This window comes from Culex quinquefasciatus, chromosome 3, assembly GCF_015732765.1.
Source record: "Culex quinquefasciatus strain JHB chromosome 3, VPISU_Cqui_1.0_pri_paternal, whole genome shotgun sequence".
Classification (NCBI taxonomy): Eukaryota; Metazoa; Arthropoda; class Insecta; order Diptera; family Culicidae; genus Culex; species Culex quinquefasciatus.
The window spans coordinates 166,712,077-166,724,370 of NC_051863.1; the positions used below are offsets into that span (position 1 = coordinate 166,712,077).

The window sequence follows — 12,294 nt, forward strand, 5'->3', positions numbered from 1 at the left end:
TTTCTGCTGGATTAAAGAACAAAATCGCTTATTTCTCATGATTCCCTGCATCAATCTTAATGAAACTGGTTGCAAAAGACGAGAAAAATTGTTAGCTTTAAAATAATGAACATCAATTTTTGGGCGCGCAAAAATTTGTGAACTTTTTCTTCAAAAAACATGTTTTGGAACACGAAAAAATGAGTTTCCCCGTATATATCTATGAAAAAACAGTTATATAAATGATAACAGATGTGTTATCGTATATTCCACAGTTTTTATTGATTTTTGACAGACTTTCTTGCCAAATAGTCGAAATTACTATCTTTTTCTAAATTTATAGTTTTCTCATAGAAAAATCAAATGAATATTGGAAAGTTGTACACCAAATTGCTGGAAATAATTTTTCTCATCCGAATCCGGCATAAGTTTTATAAAAATGTTGATTATGAAGGAAAAAACAATTTTTTTCAAAAAATCATAGGTTTACGCTATTTGTTTATAGGTGGCGACATATGTCTTTTAGCTTTTTAGCAAATTCTCCAAAGCATTTAATATTTATTTGAAAAGAATAAAATTCTTAAGGGATTACTTATATTCAGAAAAACTCAAAATTTCGTGTCACACAAAATTTATTAAACTCACTAAAATTTAAGTAAGTAGCAGAAGATATAAGCTTGAAATTTAACCATCTCGAGATTGGATAGAAATTTGATTTCATCATGCACACGGAACCAGTTTCACGAGTCTTCACAAAAATGTTTGAGCAGATTTGGTTAAAGCAGTCTAAGATATTGTGGTAACGTTTTTTGAAATTGCTTCCTTCAAAATGCTATATGCGCGGGCATTCTTTTAAAAATTAGCAATTCTTTAATTTTAAAATTCAAGAGTTTGCAATTATAAATTCACATAAAAAAAAAAAAACAAAAAAAAACACTAAGTGAACAAACATTAAAAAAATGATGAAAAAAAATTAAACACACAAATGCTGAAATTTGAAATAAAAAAAAAAACACTTCAAATTAAAAAATATATATATTAACAACAAAATCCGCAAATTCTAAAATTCAAAAACTAAAAAATAAGTTTTAAATTGAAAGAAAAATTCAAAATGAATAAACATTTATAAATTCTCAAATTTTAAAATTGAAGAAACTGAAAAAACAGGAAATAAAAAGTAAAAAGTAAAAAAAAATGCTGAACTTTGAAATAAAAAAAAACTTCAAATAACAAAAAAAAAATGAAATAAAAGGCCATAGCCTGAACATTCAAACGCAAAAAGTGTTTTAAAATGCATTTTACACTAGTTCAGTGTTGTTTTGCTATCGTAAGTTAAAAAATAATGTAAGATTTGACGAAAAAAAAAAAATAGCGAAAAAAAATCTAGATCGAAAATTAAAAAAAAAACTCAAGAGATTTTTAAATCAACCAAAACTAGCTAAAAATTATTCTAAACGCAGAGGAATGCATTTGGAATTGATTTCAGCTGATTGCACATTTCCATTGAAATTTTGAAGTTGAATAAACTTAATTTCTAGTTTTTGCTTTTTGGGAGTTTTTGAAACCGCCTTGAGTCAGGGGTATTAAAAAACACTCATAAAGCAAAAAAATATGGTTTATTGGACTTTTTTTTTACTTCAGAAATATATTTTTTGCTCCTGATTTTAAGACCAACCTTGAAGAGAGGGGGGTGACACAAACTTTAAATAAAATTTGCACTAGCCATAATCGTCAAAGAAACATTGAATGCTTTAATTTTCCGCTCATTTTTGTTTTTCTCATTTTCAGTTCAACTAGCAACACTGCCCAGCCAGCACCACTTTCGGAAAATGAACGAGAAGCAAAAAAAACACTGCTCTTTTAGGTCGATTTGAGAGCCTTCGGAGCCCAACATTGCGGACCACCCAAATCCTGACGCACGATTCTCCCCGCAGACGTCCTTGAAATCCCAGATTCCGAACCGGACCCCACCAATCCGGAATCTATTTACCTTTCAACTATCTCCAGTCGGGATGGGCCGCCGCCGCCGTTTCCGGAACCATTCACACGGACGACACGATCACAGAAGAAACCCCAAAAGAAAAACAGTGGCCACCACTTTGCTTCACATTGCAACACTTTTCGTCCCAAGAATGTTTCCCCGGGGAGGCACCACCGATGTCGGAACGGTTCCCGGAAACACCTTCACACAATTTTGCACAGAGTTTTTCCACGAATCTGGCCCGCGAACGTCCGAAAATTCCGAAATTTCGTCCACACGCAAGACACGACAAGACTTGGGCGACTGCTGCTGGCTCGATTTTGACTTGACTCGCTCTCTCTCTCTTTTATTTTTCTTTCTAGTCTGGGTACGGATACACACGTTTACATCCGAGGGTGCGAGTGTGTGCGTGAAAGAGGCACGAAAACAAGCGAAAGCTGTCAAAACAAAAAGTGACGTTTCGGACAGGAGCAGACGAGGGGCTTTTGGAGTAATGAAAAATAGGAAACTCGTCAGAATCTGATTCCGGTCATTGTTTTTAGGACCCTATTGATACTTTTTTTATGTCCTTAAAACTCTCGTGTTCGAGGAAGCTTGAATGGAATAATTGGGTACTAAAGCCCTATGTCAATTTTTATGTACAACGGTAAAAAACACGATTAAAAAACATTTCTGATCTTGTTTCTGATCACTTTTTTTTTCATTTTAATGCAAATTTTTTTTTTGACAAGACAACATTTTTTCGATGGATCAACTATGGTCCCCTTGGAACGAGCTGTCAAGTAGGAGCTTTTCTGTCAAGAAGGACCGCGAGGTAAATTTTTCAAAATTGATTTAAAAATCCATTTTAAACTTTTTGTGGTCGTACAAAGGGTCATTGTACTCAGAAAAATAAGCTTTATCGCTGTAAACAATAATATCAGCAATCTAAGCTTCATTTTAGGAAAAAAAATTAAATTAATCAAGTTTGAAGTGAAATGGCAGTAAAAATTTCAATCATATAAATTAAAACTTGAAATAAAATGAATAAAACAATTATTCGGATTGTTAAAAGTAGGTTTACACGGCGTGTTTTCTGGGCAACCTTAAGGAGAAAAAATAGCCATCACTACTTTCAAAAGTGTCTTATAGGAAATTTTCTCAGCTTTCCATTGCTTCTAAGAGCGAAATGTTTCATCGGGAAATTTCTGAGATATCTCTATTTTAAGTTTTTTCTTTTAAAATCCTTGATCATTTATTGGAAACTTTTAAATAACAGTCCAAGAAACTTGTCAAATGATGTGTTTCATGTGTATTTTACTGACCAAAATGTGCAAAATAAGACAAGAAACAACTTTGTAGAAAATTGCAAACTGCTAAACATTTTGAAAATTAAGTTTTAACCGATTTTTTGTATATGTGGGATTTATTCAAATAATAAAATAATAAAACCGTATTGAAATAGTATTTTAACAAGAACAGATAGATTATTACATAATTGATGTGTACAAATAACACCGGTCTTCTCTGATTCAGCTTGGAATTAGCTGATACAACCGAAATTTCTACAGGTTTGAGATTGATAGGGAATTACAAGATTTTTATGAATAAATATCACATTTCCTTAATCAAACACTAACTAGTTGCATGGATACAAAACATGTTTATACTCGAAATTATACTGCAAATTACAGTTGCTAGCTTTAGGAGAAATACTTTTCATTAGCGTGAAATGATTGTTTCAGTTTTTTAATTAAATGATCAAGGAATTAGCAATATTTTTAGAAGTTCATAAGACTCTCATCTTCAATCTCATCTTAAAAAATATATATGGGTAATTCTCTACCAACTCACACGAAATCGGGAAAAGTTGCCCCGACCCCTCTTCGATTTGCGTGAAACTTTGTCCTAAGGGGTAACTTTTGTCCCTGATCACGAATCCGAGGTCCGTTTTTGATATCTCGTGACGGAGGGCGGTACGACCCTTCCATTTTGAACATGAAAAAGAGGTGTTTTTCAATAATTTGCAGCCTGAAACGGTGATGAGATAGAAATTTGGTGTCAAAGGGACTTTTATGTAAAATTAGACGCCCGATTTGATGGCGTACTCAGAATTCCGAAACGTATTTTTCATCGAAAAAAATACTAAAAAAGTTTTAAAAATTCTACCATTTTCCGTTACTCGACTGTAAAAAATTTTGGAACATGTTATTTTATGGGAAATTTAATGTACTTTTCGAATCTACATTGACCCAGAAGGGTCATTTTTTCATTTAGAACAAAATTTTTCATTTTAAAATTTCGTGTTTTTTCTAACTTTGCAGGGTTTTTTTAGAGTGTAACAATGTTCTACAAAGTTGTAGAACAGACAATTACAAAAATTTTGATATATAGACATAAGGGTTTGCTTACAAACATCACGAGTTATCGCGATTTTACGAAAAAAAGTTTTGAAAAAGTTACTTTTTGCGTTTTTCTTCGTTTCGTCGTCCGTGTCTGTCGCGGGTGACCATGAATGGCCATGATCGATGACGACCAACTTTTTCAAAATTTTTTTTCGTAAAATCCCGATAACTCGTGATGTTTATAAGCAAACCCCTTATGTCTACATATCAAATTTTTGTAATTGTCTGCTCTACAACTTTGTAGAACATTGTTACACTCTAAAAAATAACCCTGCAAAGTTAGAAAAAACACGAAATTTTAAAATGAAAAATTTTGTTCTAAATGAAAAATGACCCTTCTGGGTCAATGTAGATTCGAAAAGTACATTAAATTTCCCATAAAATAACATGTTCCAAAATTTTTACAGTCGAGTAACGGAAAATTGGAGAATTTTAAAACTTTTTAGTGTTTTCGATGAAAAATACGTTTTTCGGAATTCTGAGTACGCCATCAAATCGGTCGTCTAATTTCACATAAAAGTCCCTTTGACACCAAATTTCTATCTCATCACCGTTTCAGGCTGCAAATTATTGAAAACATCTCTTTTTCGCATGTTCAAAATGGAAGGTCGTACCGCCCTCCGTCACGAGATATCAAAAAACGGACCTCGGATTCATGATCAGGGACAAAAGTTACCCCATAGGACAAAGTTTCACGCAAATCAAAGAGGGGTCGGGGCAACTGCTGTGTGAGTTGGCGGAGAATTACCCATATGTCTTGATTTTTGTTCAAATAGTTTGGAAAGAAAGTTTCTGTTAGATTTTTTTTGTCAAAATAGTAAAATAAATGTTTGTGACGGTGTTTTCAGAATACTGAATTGGAAGACTCGAGTTTTATTGCTACTTTTAAGTGCATTTTCTACAGAAAACATTTTATAAAATTTTATCTTTATTTTATACTCATGAAAATATGACTTTTGAAGCTTGCTACAGTAACATGTAGTACATTTTCGATTTCAAATCATATTTGTATTTATGTTCCTGGGTAATGTTTGCTGAAGAAAATATCAAATTTATTCATTAAAATTCAAAAATACCATTGAACAATCACAAACCTGCCAAAGTTTCGGTTGAACAAGCTAAATCAGAGTAGACACGTGATATTTCTTGTAAAAAATACATTTTTACACTGTTTTATGATTTTAGTTTCAGAATAAATCTCATATATTCAAAAACTTAGACAAAACATAATTTTCAAAATGTTTAGCGGTTTGCAGCCTTCTACAAAGTTGTTTCTTGTCTTACTCATCAAAATGTGTAAACATTTTGATGAGTAAATGACTCATGAAACTCATCATTTGATAAGTTTTCTGAACTGCTAGTATAAAGCTTCTAATAAATAATAAAGGAATTTTAAACCAAAAAACTTAAAATAGAGATATCTCAGAAATTTCCCGATGAAACATTTCGCTTTTAGAAGCATTGGAAAGCTGAGAAAATTTCCTATAATACACATTTGAAAGTGGCGATGACTATTTTTTCCTGATAAGGTTGTTTTAGAAAACACGCCGTGTTTACAATCATCCCACATAATCTGCACATACAAAATCTGAACACAATTTTAACTCAACAGAAAACGAAACTATTGGCACTACGCCCCCCGGGGCATGGCCTTCCTCTAACGTGGGATTTCTGCTCCAGCGCCTCTGACGAGACAGGAGAAACTCAACAGATTGCTTGTGAAACTCAAAAACTGGTACGTATTTTTTTTTTAATTTGTGTGTTTTTTTTCTATATAATAACTGTACTAATTTCAACGGTGAGGAGTGAGAAGTCTTGACTCATTATTTTAGTATTCTTTTAAATACGCTAACCGTTAGTATACTAAGCGATATGGATATGACAATACAGTCCAAACTCGATTATCCGAAGCAGGGATGGAATAATCGCGAAAAAAATCAATTTCGCTTGCGAATTTTCTTCACCCGCGAATGAGAGAGGAGGCAAATCACGCAAAAGAAAATCGCTCCCGAAATTCTCCAAGAATTCAATCTACTGATGATTTTTTTGAATTTCCTTGTCAGCACCACTTAAAGTCATTTATTTCACTTTGTTTACACACATTGCCCATCTACAAAATGTTACAGGTCATTTTTCGACGTGTGACGTTACACTTGAAAGTGTAGTAGTGAAAAAGATGTTCCGCCAAATAATCAAGATGATGTTTTTTTTCGATTCTTTTCACCGATCTTTCGTGCGCGAGAGAAGAGAGCATACTCCATTTGGATTTTTTCTCTTTCTCTCACCCAAAAAGCAAAAACTGATTTTTTTTTCGTTTTTTTTTTGTTTTCTTACTCTTAATATAAAATTCGAGTTCTGCGATCCCATTCTGGTCAGATTTCAATGGTTGAATTTCTACCAAATTACAAAATGTTTTTTTTTAATATTTGATCACCGCCATCTTGGCCGCCATGTTGGATTTAAAAAATCCTAAATCACTCAGTTAAGGGAGAGTTCTTTTATTACGTAACGCAGGGTCAAAAACCGTGTTATGCTTCATACATTTTTTTAAAATTTGTATGGATTTTTTTTTACTAGGAGGGGAGGTGTGGACTGTATTGGTATACTTACAAAACTCTAGAATAATAATGAGTTTAGTACTGAGAGTTTCCAGCCCCTTAACCTGCAATATGGTATTCCGATATGGTTTTAGACAAGGTTGTAGTACGCTTATAACCATAACAGAATTAGTTGATTTTATTTCCAGTGAAATTGAAACAAATCATTTAGTTGGTTTACTATTTCTTGATTTAAAGAATGCTTTTGACACCTTAAATCACTCAATTTTACTGAGGAAGTTAGATCATTATGGAATCAGAGGCATTGCAAACGACATTATTGAACGTTATTTGTCGAATAGAAAACAATTTGTAACTCTCGATAATAGAAACAGTTTGACTCTGCTCATTCAAATTGGTGTTCCTCAAGGAAGTAGTTTCGGCCCTTTGTTATTCTAACTTTAGACAAATGATTTATTTTATTTGTAAATTATGAATTTAATTTGGATTGGATTTTAAAATTTCATTGTTTTATTTTCAATAACATACCTTCTTTTCTGCCAAAAAAAGAACATAAGAAAAAATACAATTTAAATGAAAAATATTCAAAGGTATTTGCCTCAATGAGAGCACCGAACTGTGCAAAACAACCGAAAGAGGTATACCCGAACCGCGGGGATCTGGTGGAGTTAGGGATCTGGTGAAAAACCCGGGGGCTAGAAACAGGCCGAATTGACAGAGTAAGATTTGAATTTAATGCAGTCATCACCATTGACAATCAGTATATTTAATGCCTGTTCATGTTGAGACAAAGCAAGCCCTGAGTTTTTTTCACCATCAAAAGACTAAAATGTGAAGCTTGTTGATGGTTTTGCGGAAAGACAGACACTATAAAGAACTACAAAAACATGACATGTCACGTGGCATTTCACAGAAAGTATCATCCGCGCGACCCTTAGTAGAATGCGAAATTACGTCCGTAATAGAGATATCAATAGCATAACGCTCAACAAATCAGTTTTTGATGATAATGTTTCTGCCCGAAGGTGATTAAAAAGTTCACATCACCGTTAGGTCGATAATGTCGACATACACAGCTGGAAGATGAATATTTCGGACTTTAAAAAAAGGTTGTTGATAACTTTTAATCAATATTTTTTAAATTTATTCAGAATCAACTGTATTCTTCGTCCTAACATACATAAAATCTTGCACCTAACTAGGATTTGTCTAACCATTATTTTTTGTCTTTTTAAGCCCTTGCCCTCCCCTGTTCCTTCTGCTCTTTCCTCTGTTCCCGTTCCTGCTGCTTCACCAGCTCGTAATAATAACCCTTCTTTTTGATTAACGAATCGTGGTCCCCCTGCTCCACGATCCGTCCCTTGTCCAGCACCACAATCACGTCGGCATTCCGAATTGTCGATAACCTGTGGGCAATCACCAGCGTGGTTCGGTCCACGACCGCGGCATCCAGCGCTTTCTGTACGATCGCTTCGCTAGAGGCATCCAACGCACTGGTCGCCTCGTCCAGGATAAGAATCGTTGGCTGCTTGAGCAGTGCTCTGGCGATCGCAATCCGTTGCCTTTGGCCACCGCTAAGTTGAATGCCCCGCTCACCGACCGGCGTTTGGTACCCTTCCGGAAGTTGACTCACGAACTGGTGCGACTGCGAGAGCTTGGCCGCCTCGAGCACTTCCGCCTCGGTGGCATCCGGCCGGCCGTACCGGATGTTTTCGTAGATGGTCGTCCCGAACAGGACCGGTTGCTGCTCGATAAAGCCGATCAGTTCTCCGCGGAGCCAACACGGGGACAGGTTGGAAATTTCGTGACCATCGACGGTAATTACACCGCCCGTCGGTTCGTAGAACCGTTCCAACAGGCTGGCGATCGTCGACTTGCCGGACCCGCTGGCACCGACCAGGGCGACCGTCTGGCCCGGTTTTAGCACCAGTGAAAAATCTTTTAGTACTTGCTGGTTGGGCCGGCATGGATAGGTGAAGGACACGTTCCGGAAGTGGATCTCGCCCCGCCGTTGGGACTCGGGAATGGTGCTACCTAGTTGGAGGTCCACCTTGGGTTGAACGGAGAGATACTCGAAGACGCGCGTGCCGGCCGTCATGCCGCGGATCACGGACCCGAGCAGGATGGAACCTTGCGCAAGGGAGCGCTGGACGCCCTGGGGAGAGGAAGAATGTGTAGTTGCAATTAAATAAATAAAATGAAAAAAATATCATTTACAAAATTATCACTATAGAAAAGAAACTTATCGTAAAAGTTAGGGTAAAATAACAATAATAAAAAAAAAATGGTTTTATAGTTTGAACTTGTTCCTAGAACCATAAATTTTAGCTAAAATATTAAAAGATTTTACTAATTTACCAACTGATAAAATCTGTCAGATTTTATGGAATTGGGAATCAGAATAACTTTTACTTTTCATTATTTTGTTGAGAAAATATAATGCATCGTTGCTCCCGGCGTCATTTTTCGATTAGCCCAGTAAGCGAGCAGCAATTGGCAGAATTTTTGTTTTAGAATTGTAAAACTTTTGAAAATTGAAATTTCAGAATTTAAAAATATAAGAATTTCGCCATTCGATTTTTTTAAGTTTCAAAGTGGCCTATCCCCTGGCCACCTTGAAACTTAAAAAAATCGAATGGCAAAATTCTTATATTTTAAAATTCTGAAATTTCAATTTTCTAAAATTCTACAAATCTATAATACCAAAACTAAAAAAATATATGTAAAGCCTTAAAAATTAAAACACTTTCTCGATAATCCAAAGCCAAGATAGCTGCGAATGTTCTCGACAAGTATTCACGTACGGCGAACGTCGAGTGAGGAAGTGTTTCGTCTTGCTGAAAAATCACCATGTGCCGTACCTCCAGCGGTACGTCCGCAAGGAGAGCTGGCAGTTCGTGCTCTATAAGAAATCCAGGTACTTTACCGCGTTGAGTGTGCCGTCGAAAATAAGTGGGCTGATTTCCGCTGGTTGTGCGTCTCCTTGATCATCCTTGGGTTTTCAATCACCCACGTGTGCTCATTATGACAATAGAAAACCCCAGCGGACGTAAATGTCCCTTCATCCGACCAAAGAATAATGTCGAGCATCCGGGCGTTGAGTCGCTCCTGGCTTTGGAAGTAGACACAGAATTCCATTCGTCGTGGTTTGTCGCATTCCTCCCGTCCAGTGAGAAATGCCCAACTGGAGAGCGATCCGCCTGGTACTAATTTTTGGGTACTCGTCCACTAACGCCCGTTCTCCTGTCCGCTTGCCCTTCTCACTCTGAACTTGAAATGTTTCCTCTACTTTCGTGATCTTCGATTTATTCCCGGTGTTCACATACTCCATGACTTGCTGGTGGTGTCAAGTTTGTGATTATTTTGACATTTCAGTTTGACAACGAATCGTGAATCAAGGCGTTTAATGTAGGTATGGTCGTGTTAACATATTGACGAAGAATCAATGGACCGACGAACTATTTTTAATCGTTTCTGCTTGCGGCGTTAAGCTTTTACGAAATAAGCTGTCTTTCTTGTAGAACATTCGCGTTTCATTTGAGCGATACAGCGTCAATCCCAAACCCCTCTCCCTTCTGAGACAGGACTCACCTGCGACGCCACCAGGAATGCCATCAAATCTCCGGCGCTTATCGAGCTGGTGCTCATAAAGTGTCCACCCAGCACCAGCGTCGTCAGCACCATCCCGTTGAGGAACAAGTTGGTCAGCGACTGAAACACGGCAATTCCGACGCCCAGCTGTTCGGACAGTTCGGCCGCCCGGTCCGTTTCCTGCCGGAACAGCTCCACCTCGGCGTACTCGCTGGCACTGGCCCGCACGGTGCGAATATTGCTCAGCGCTTCCTCACTCACCGAGGTGGCTCGCTCGGATTGGGCCTGGCTGCGTTTGCTCAGTGCTCGGAGGGATTTTCCCAGGAATGAAAACATCGCGACGGCGGCGGGGACGGAAACCAGTGCGATGCTGGCCAGCTGGGGGGAGATCAGGAACAGTGAGACTCCGCCGCCGATCAGCTGGGCAAACGATCGCAATCCCTGGGAGATACACTGCTTGAAGCTGGACTTGAAGTCCTGAACGTCTGCGGTCAGCCGGTTGACCAGCTCGCCGGTTCGATTTTCGTCGAAAAACTCCAGGTCCTGGATGATGATCTGCCGGAACAGGTCCTGCCGAATTTTGGCGGCCATTTGCTCGCCGATTTGGCTCAACAGAAAGATGTAGACGAAGGTAAAGCCAGCCTGGGCCAAATACATCCCAAACAGACGCAATGAGGGCGCTTTCATGTCCTCGACAAAGCTGCCGGTGTCGATGCTGGAAACAAAAACATTAAAAAAATAGAGCAAAAAAAACCCAATCCAACTCACTCTTTCATCCCCGCCCGGGCGTACTTGGACAGCGTGTTGACCACCACGCCCAGCAGGTTCGGAATCTGGATGTTAAAGTACGCCACGGCCAGTGCCGCCAGCACCGCTCCCACCAGCTTCACCAGATGTGGCCTCAAATAGCTCCAGAACTTGCGCCAATCAAACCGGACCGTTCCGCCACCCTCCGTCCCCGGAGTCTTGTGACCCACCAGCCGACCACTGGTAGCCTCACAGTGGACAAACCACTTCCGGCAGTTGTAGCCCACGGTTACGGTGAGGGCCGTTCCGCCCAGCAAAAGTTGCACAATCTTGGAACCACCCCGGCTGGTCCGAACGGCTTGCTCACCTCCGGATCTGACCAGGTGGTTCCGCGTCTGTTGGTTGAAGGCATTTCGTGCCGTCGTCAAAAGTTCCCCGCGCGGCCGAAGCTGGCCCAGCGGTTGTCTGTAAAAACGTAAACAAAAATGGCCTTGAACTAGTTTAATTGGATTTTGAGGTTATGCAACTGGCCTTTGCAAAAGGGGAAAATTCTTCATCTCAAATAAAGCATTAAAAAAGGGGAAAATCAATCAGAATTCTTACCTGCACACCGGCTGACACGTCCGATAACCGGATAGTAACAATTTCAACATTGTTAATGAATATTTACACCAAGAAATCAATTGATTAAAACTAAACTTACGAACTAAACACGGAACCTCCTTCCGATTCTGAACACGACTGATGTGTGGAGGACTTTCGAGCAAGAACAGCTGACTGTCAGAGAAGAAGCTCGAAATAACGGAGGTTTTGTGAGCGGGAGCTTTGGGTCGAATAAAGAGGGAAAAGCTTTCGAACGTGCTTTCTGCAGTGGCATCTTGCGGCAAAAGGACAAAATAGGAGAGACAGTTTCGGATATGTGACGCCAGAGGTCTCAGAGAGTTAACCAAAATTATTTGACAAAATTTAATTTAAAATTGGCGAATTTATCTTCTAAACCTCGCTCTAAACCTTATTTTTTCAAAAATGTTAGGAAAACAAATGCTTTTTTTTG

General features: G+C 38.2%; 1 protein-coding gene across 1 annotated transcript; it reads right to left on the reverse strand.

Annotated features, from left to right (window-relative positions):
- Window positions 1-8,121: 8,121 nt before the first annotated feature.
- Window positions 8,122-11,981, reverse strand: LOC6043638 (mitochondrial potassium channel ATP-binding subunit). Its single transcript, XM_001860978.2, has 4 exons — window positions 11,844-11,981; window positions 11,262-11,705; window positions 10,494-11,208; window positions 8,122-9,057 (listed from the first exon to the last, which is right to left on the reverse strand). The coding sequence occupies exons 1-4, from the start codon at window positions 11,891-11,893 to the stop codon at window positions 8,134-8,136; spliced, it is 2,133 nt and encodes a 710-aa protein (XP_001861012.2). The 5' UTR covers window positions 11,894-11,981; the 3' UTR covers window positions 8,122-8,133.
- Between the last annotated feature and the right edge of the window lie 313 nt (window positions 11,982-12,294).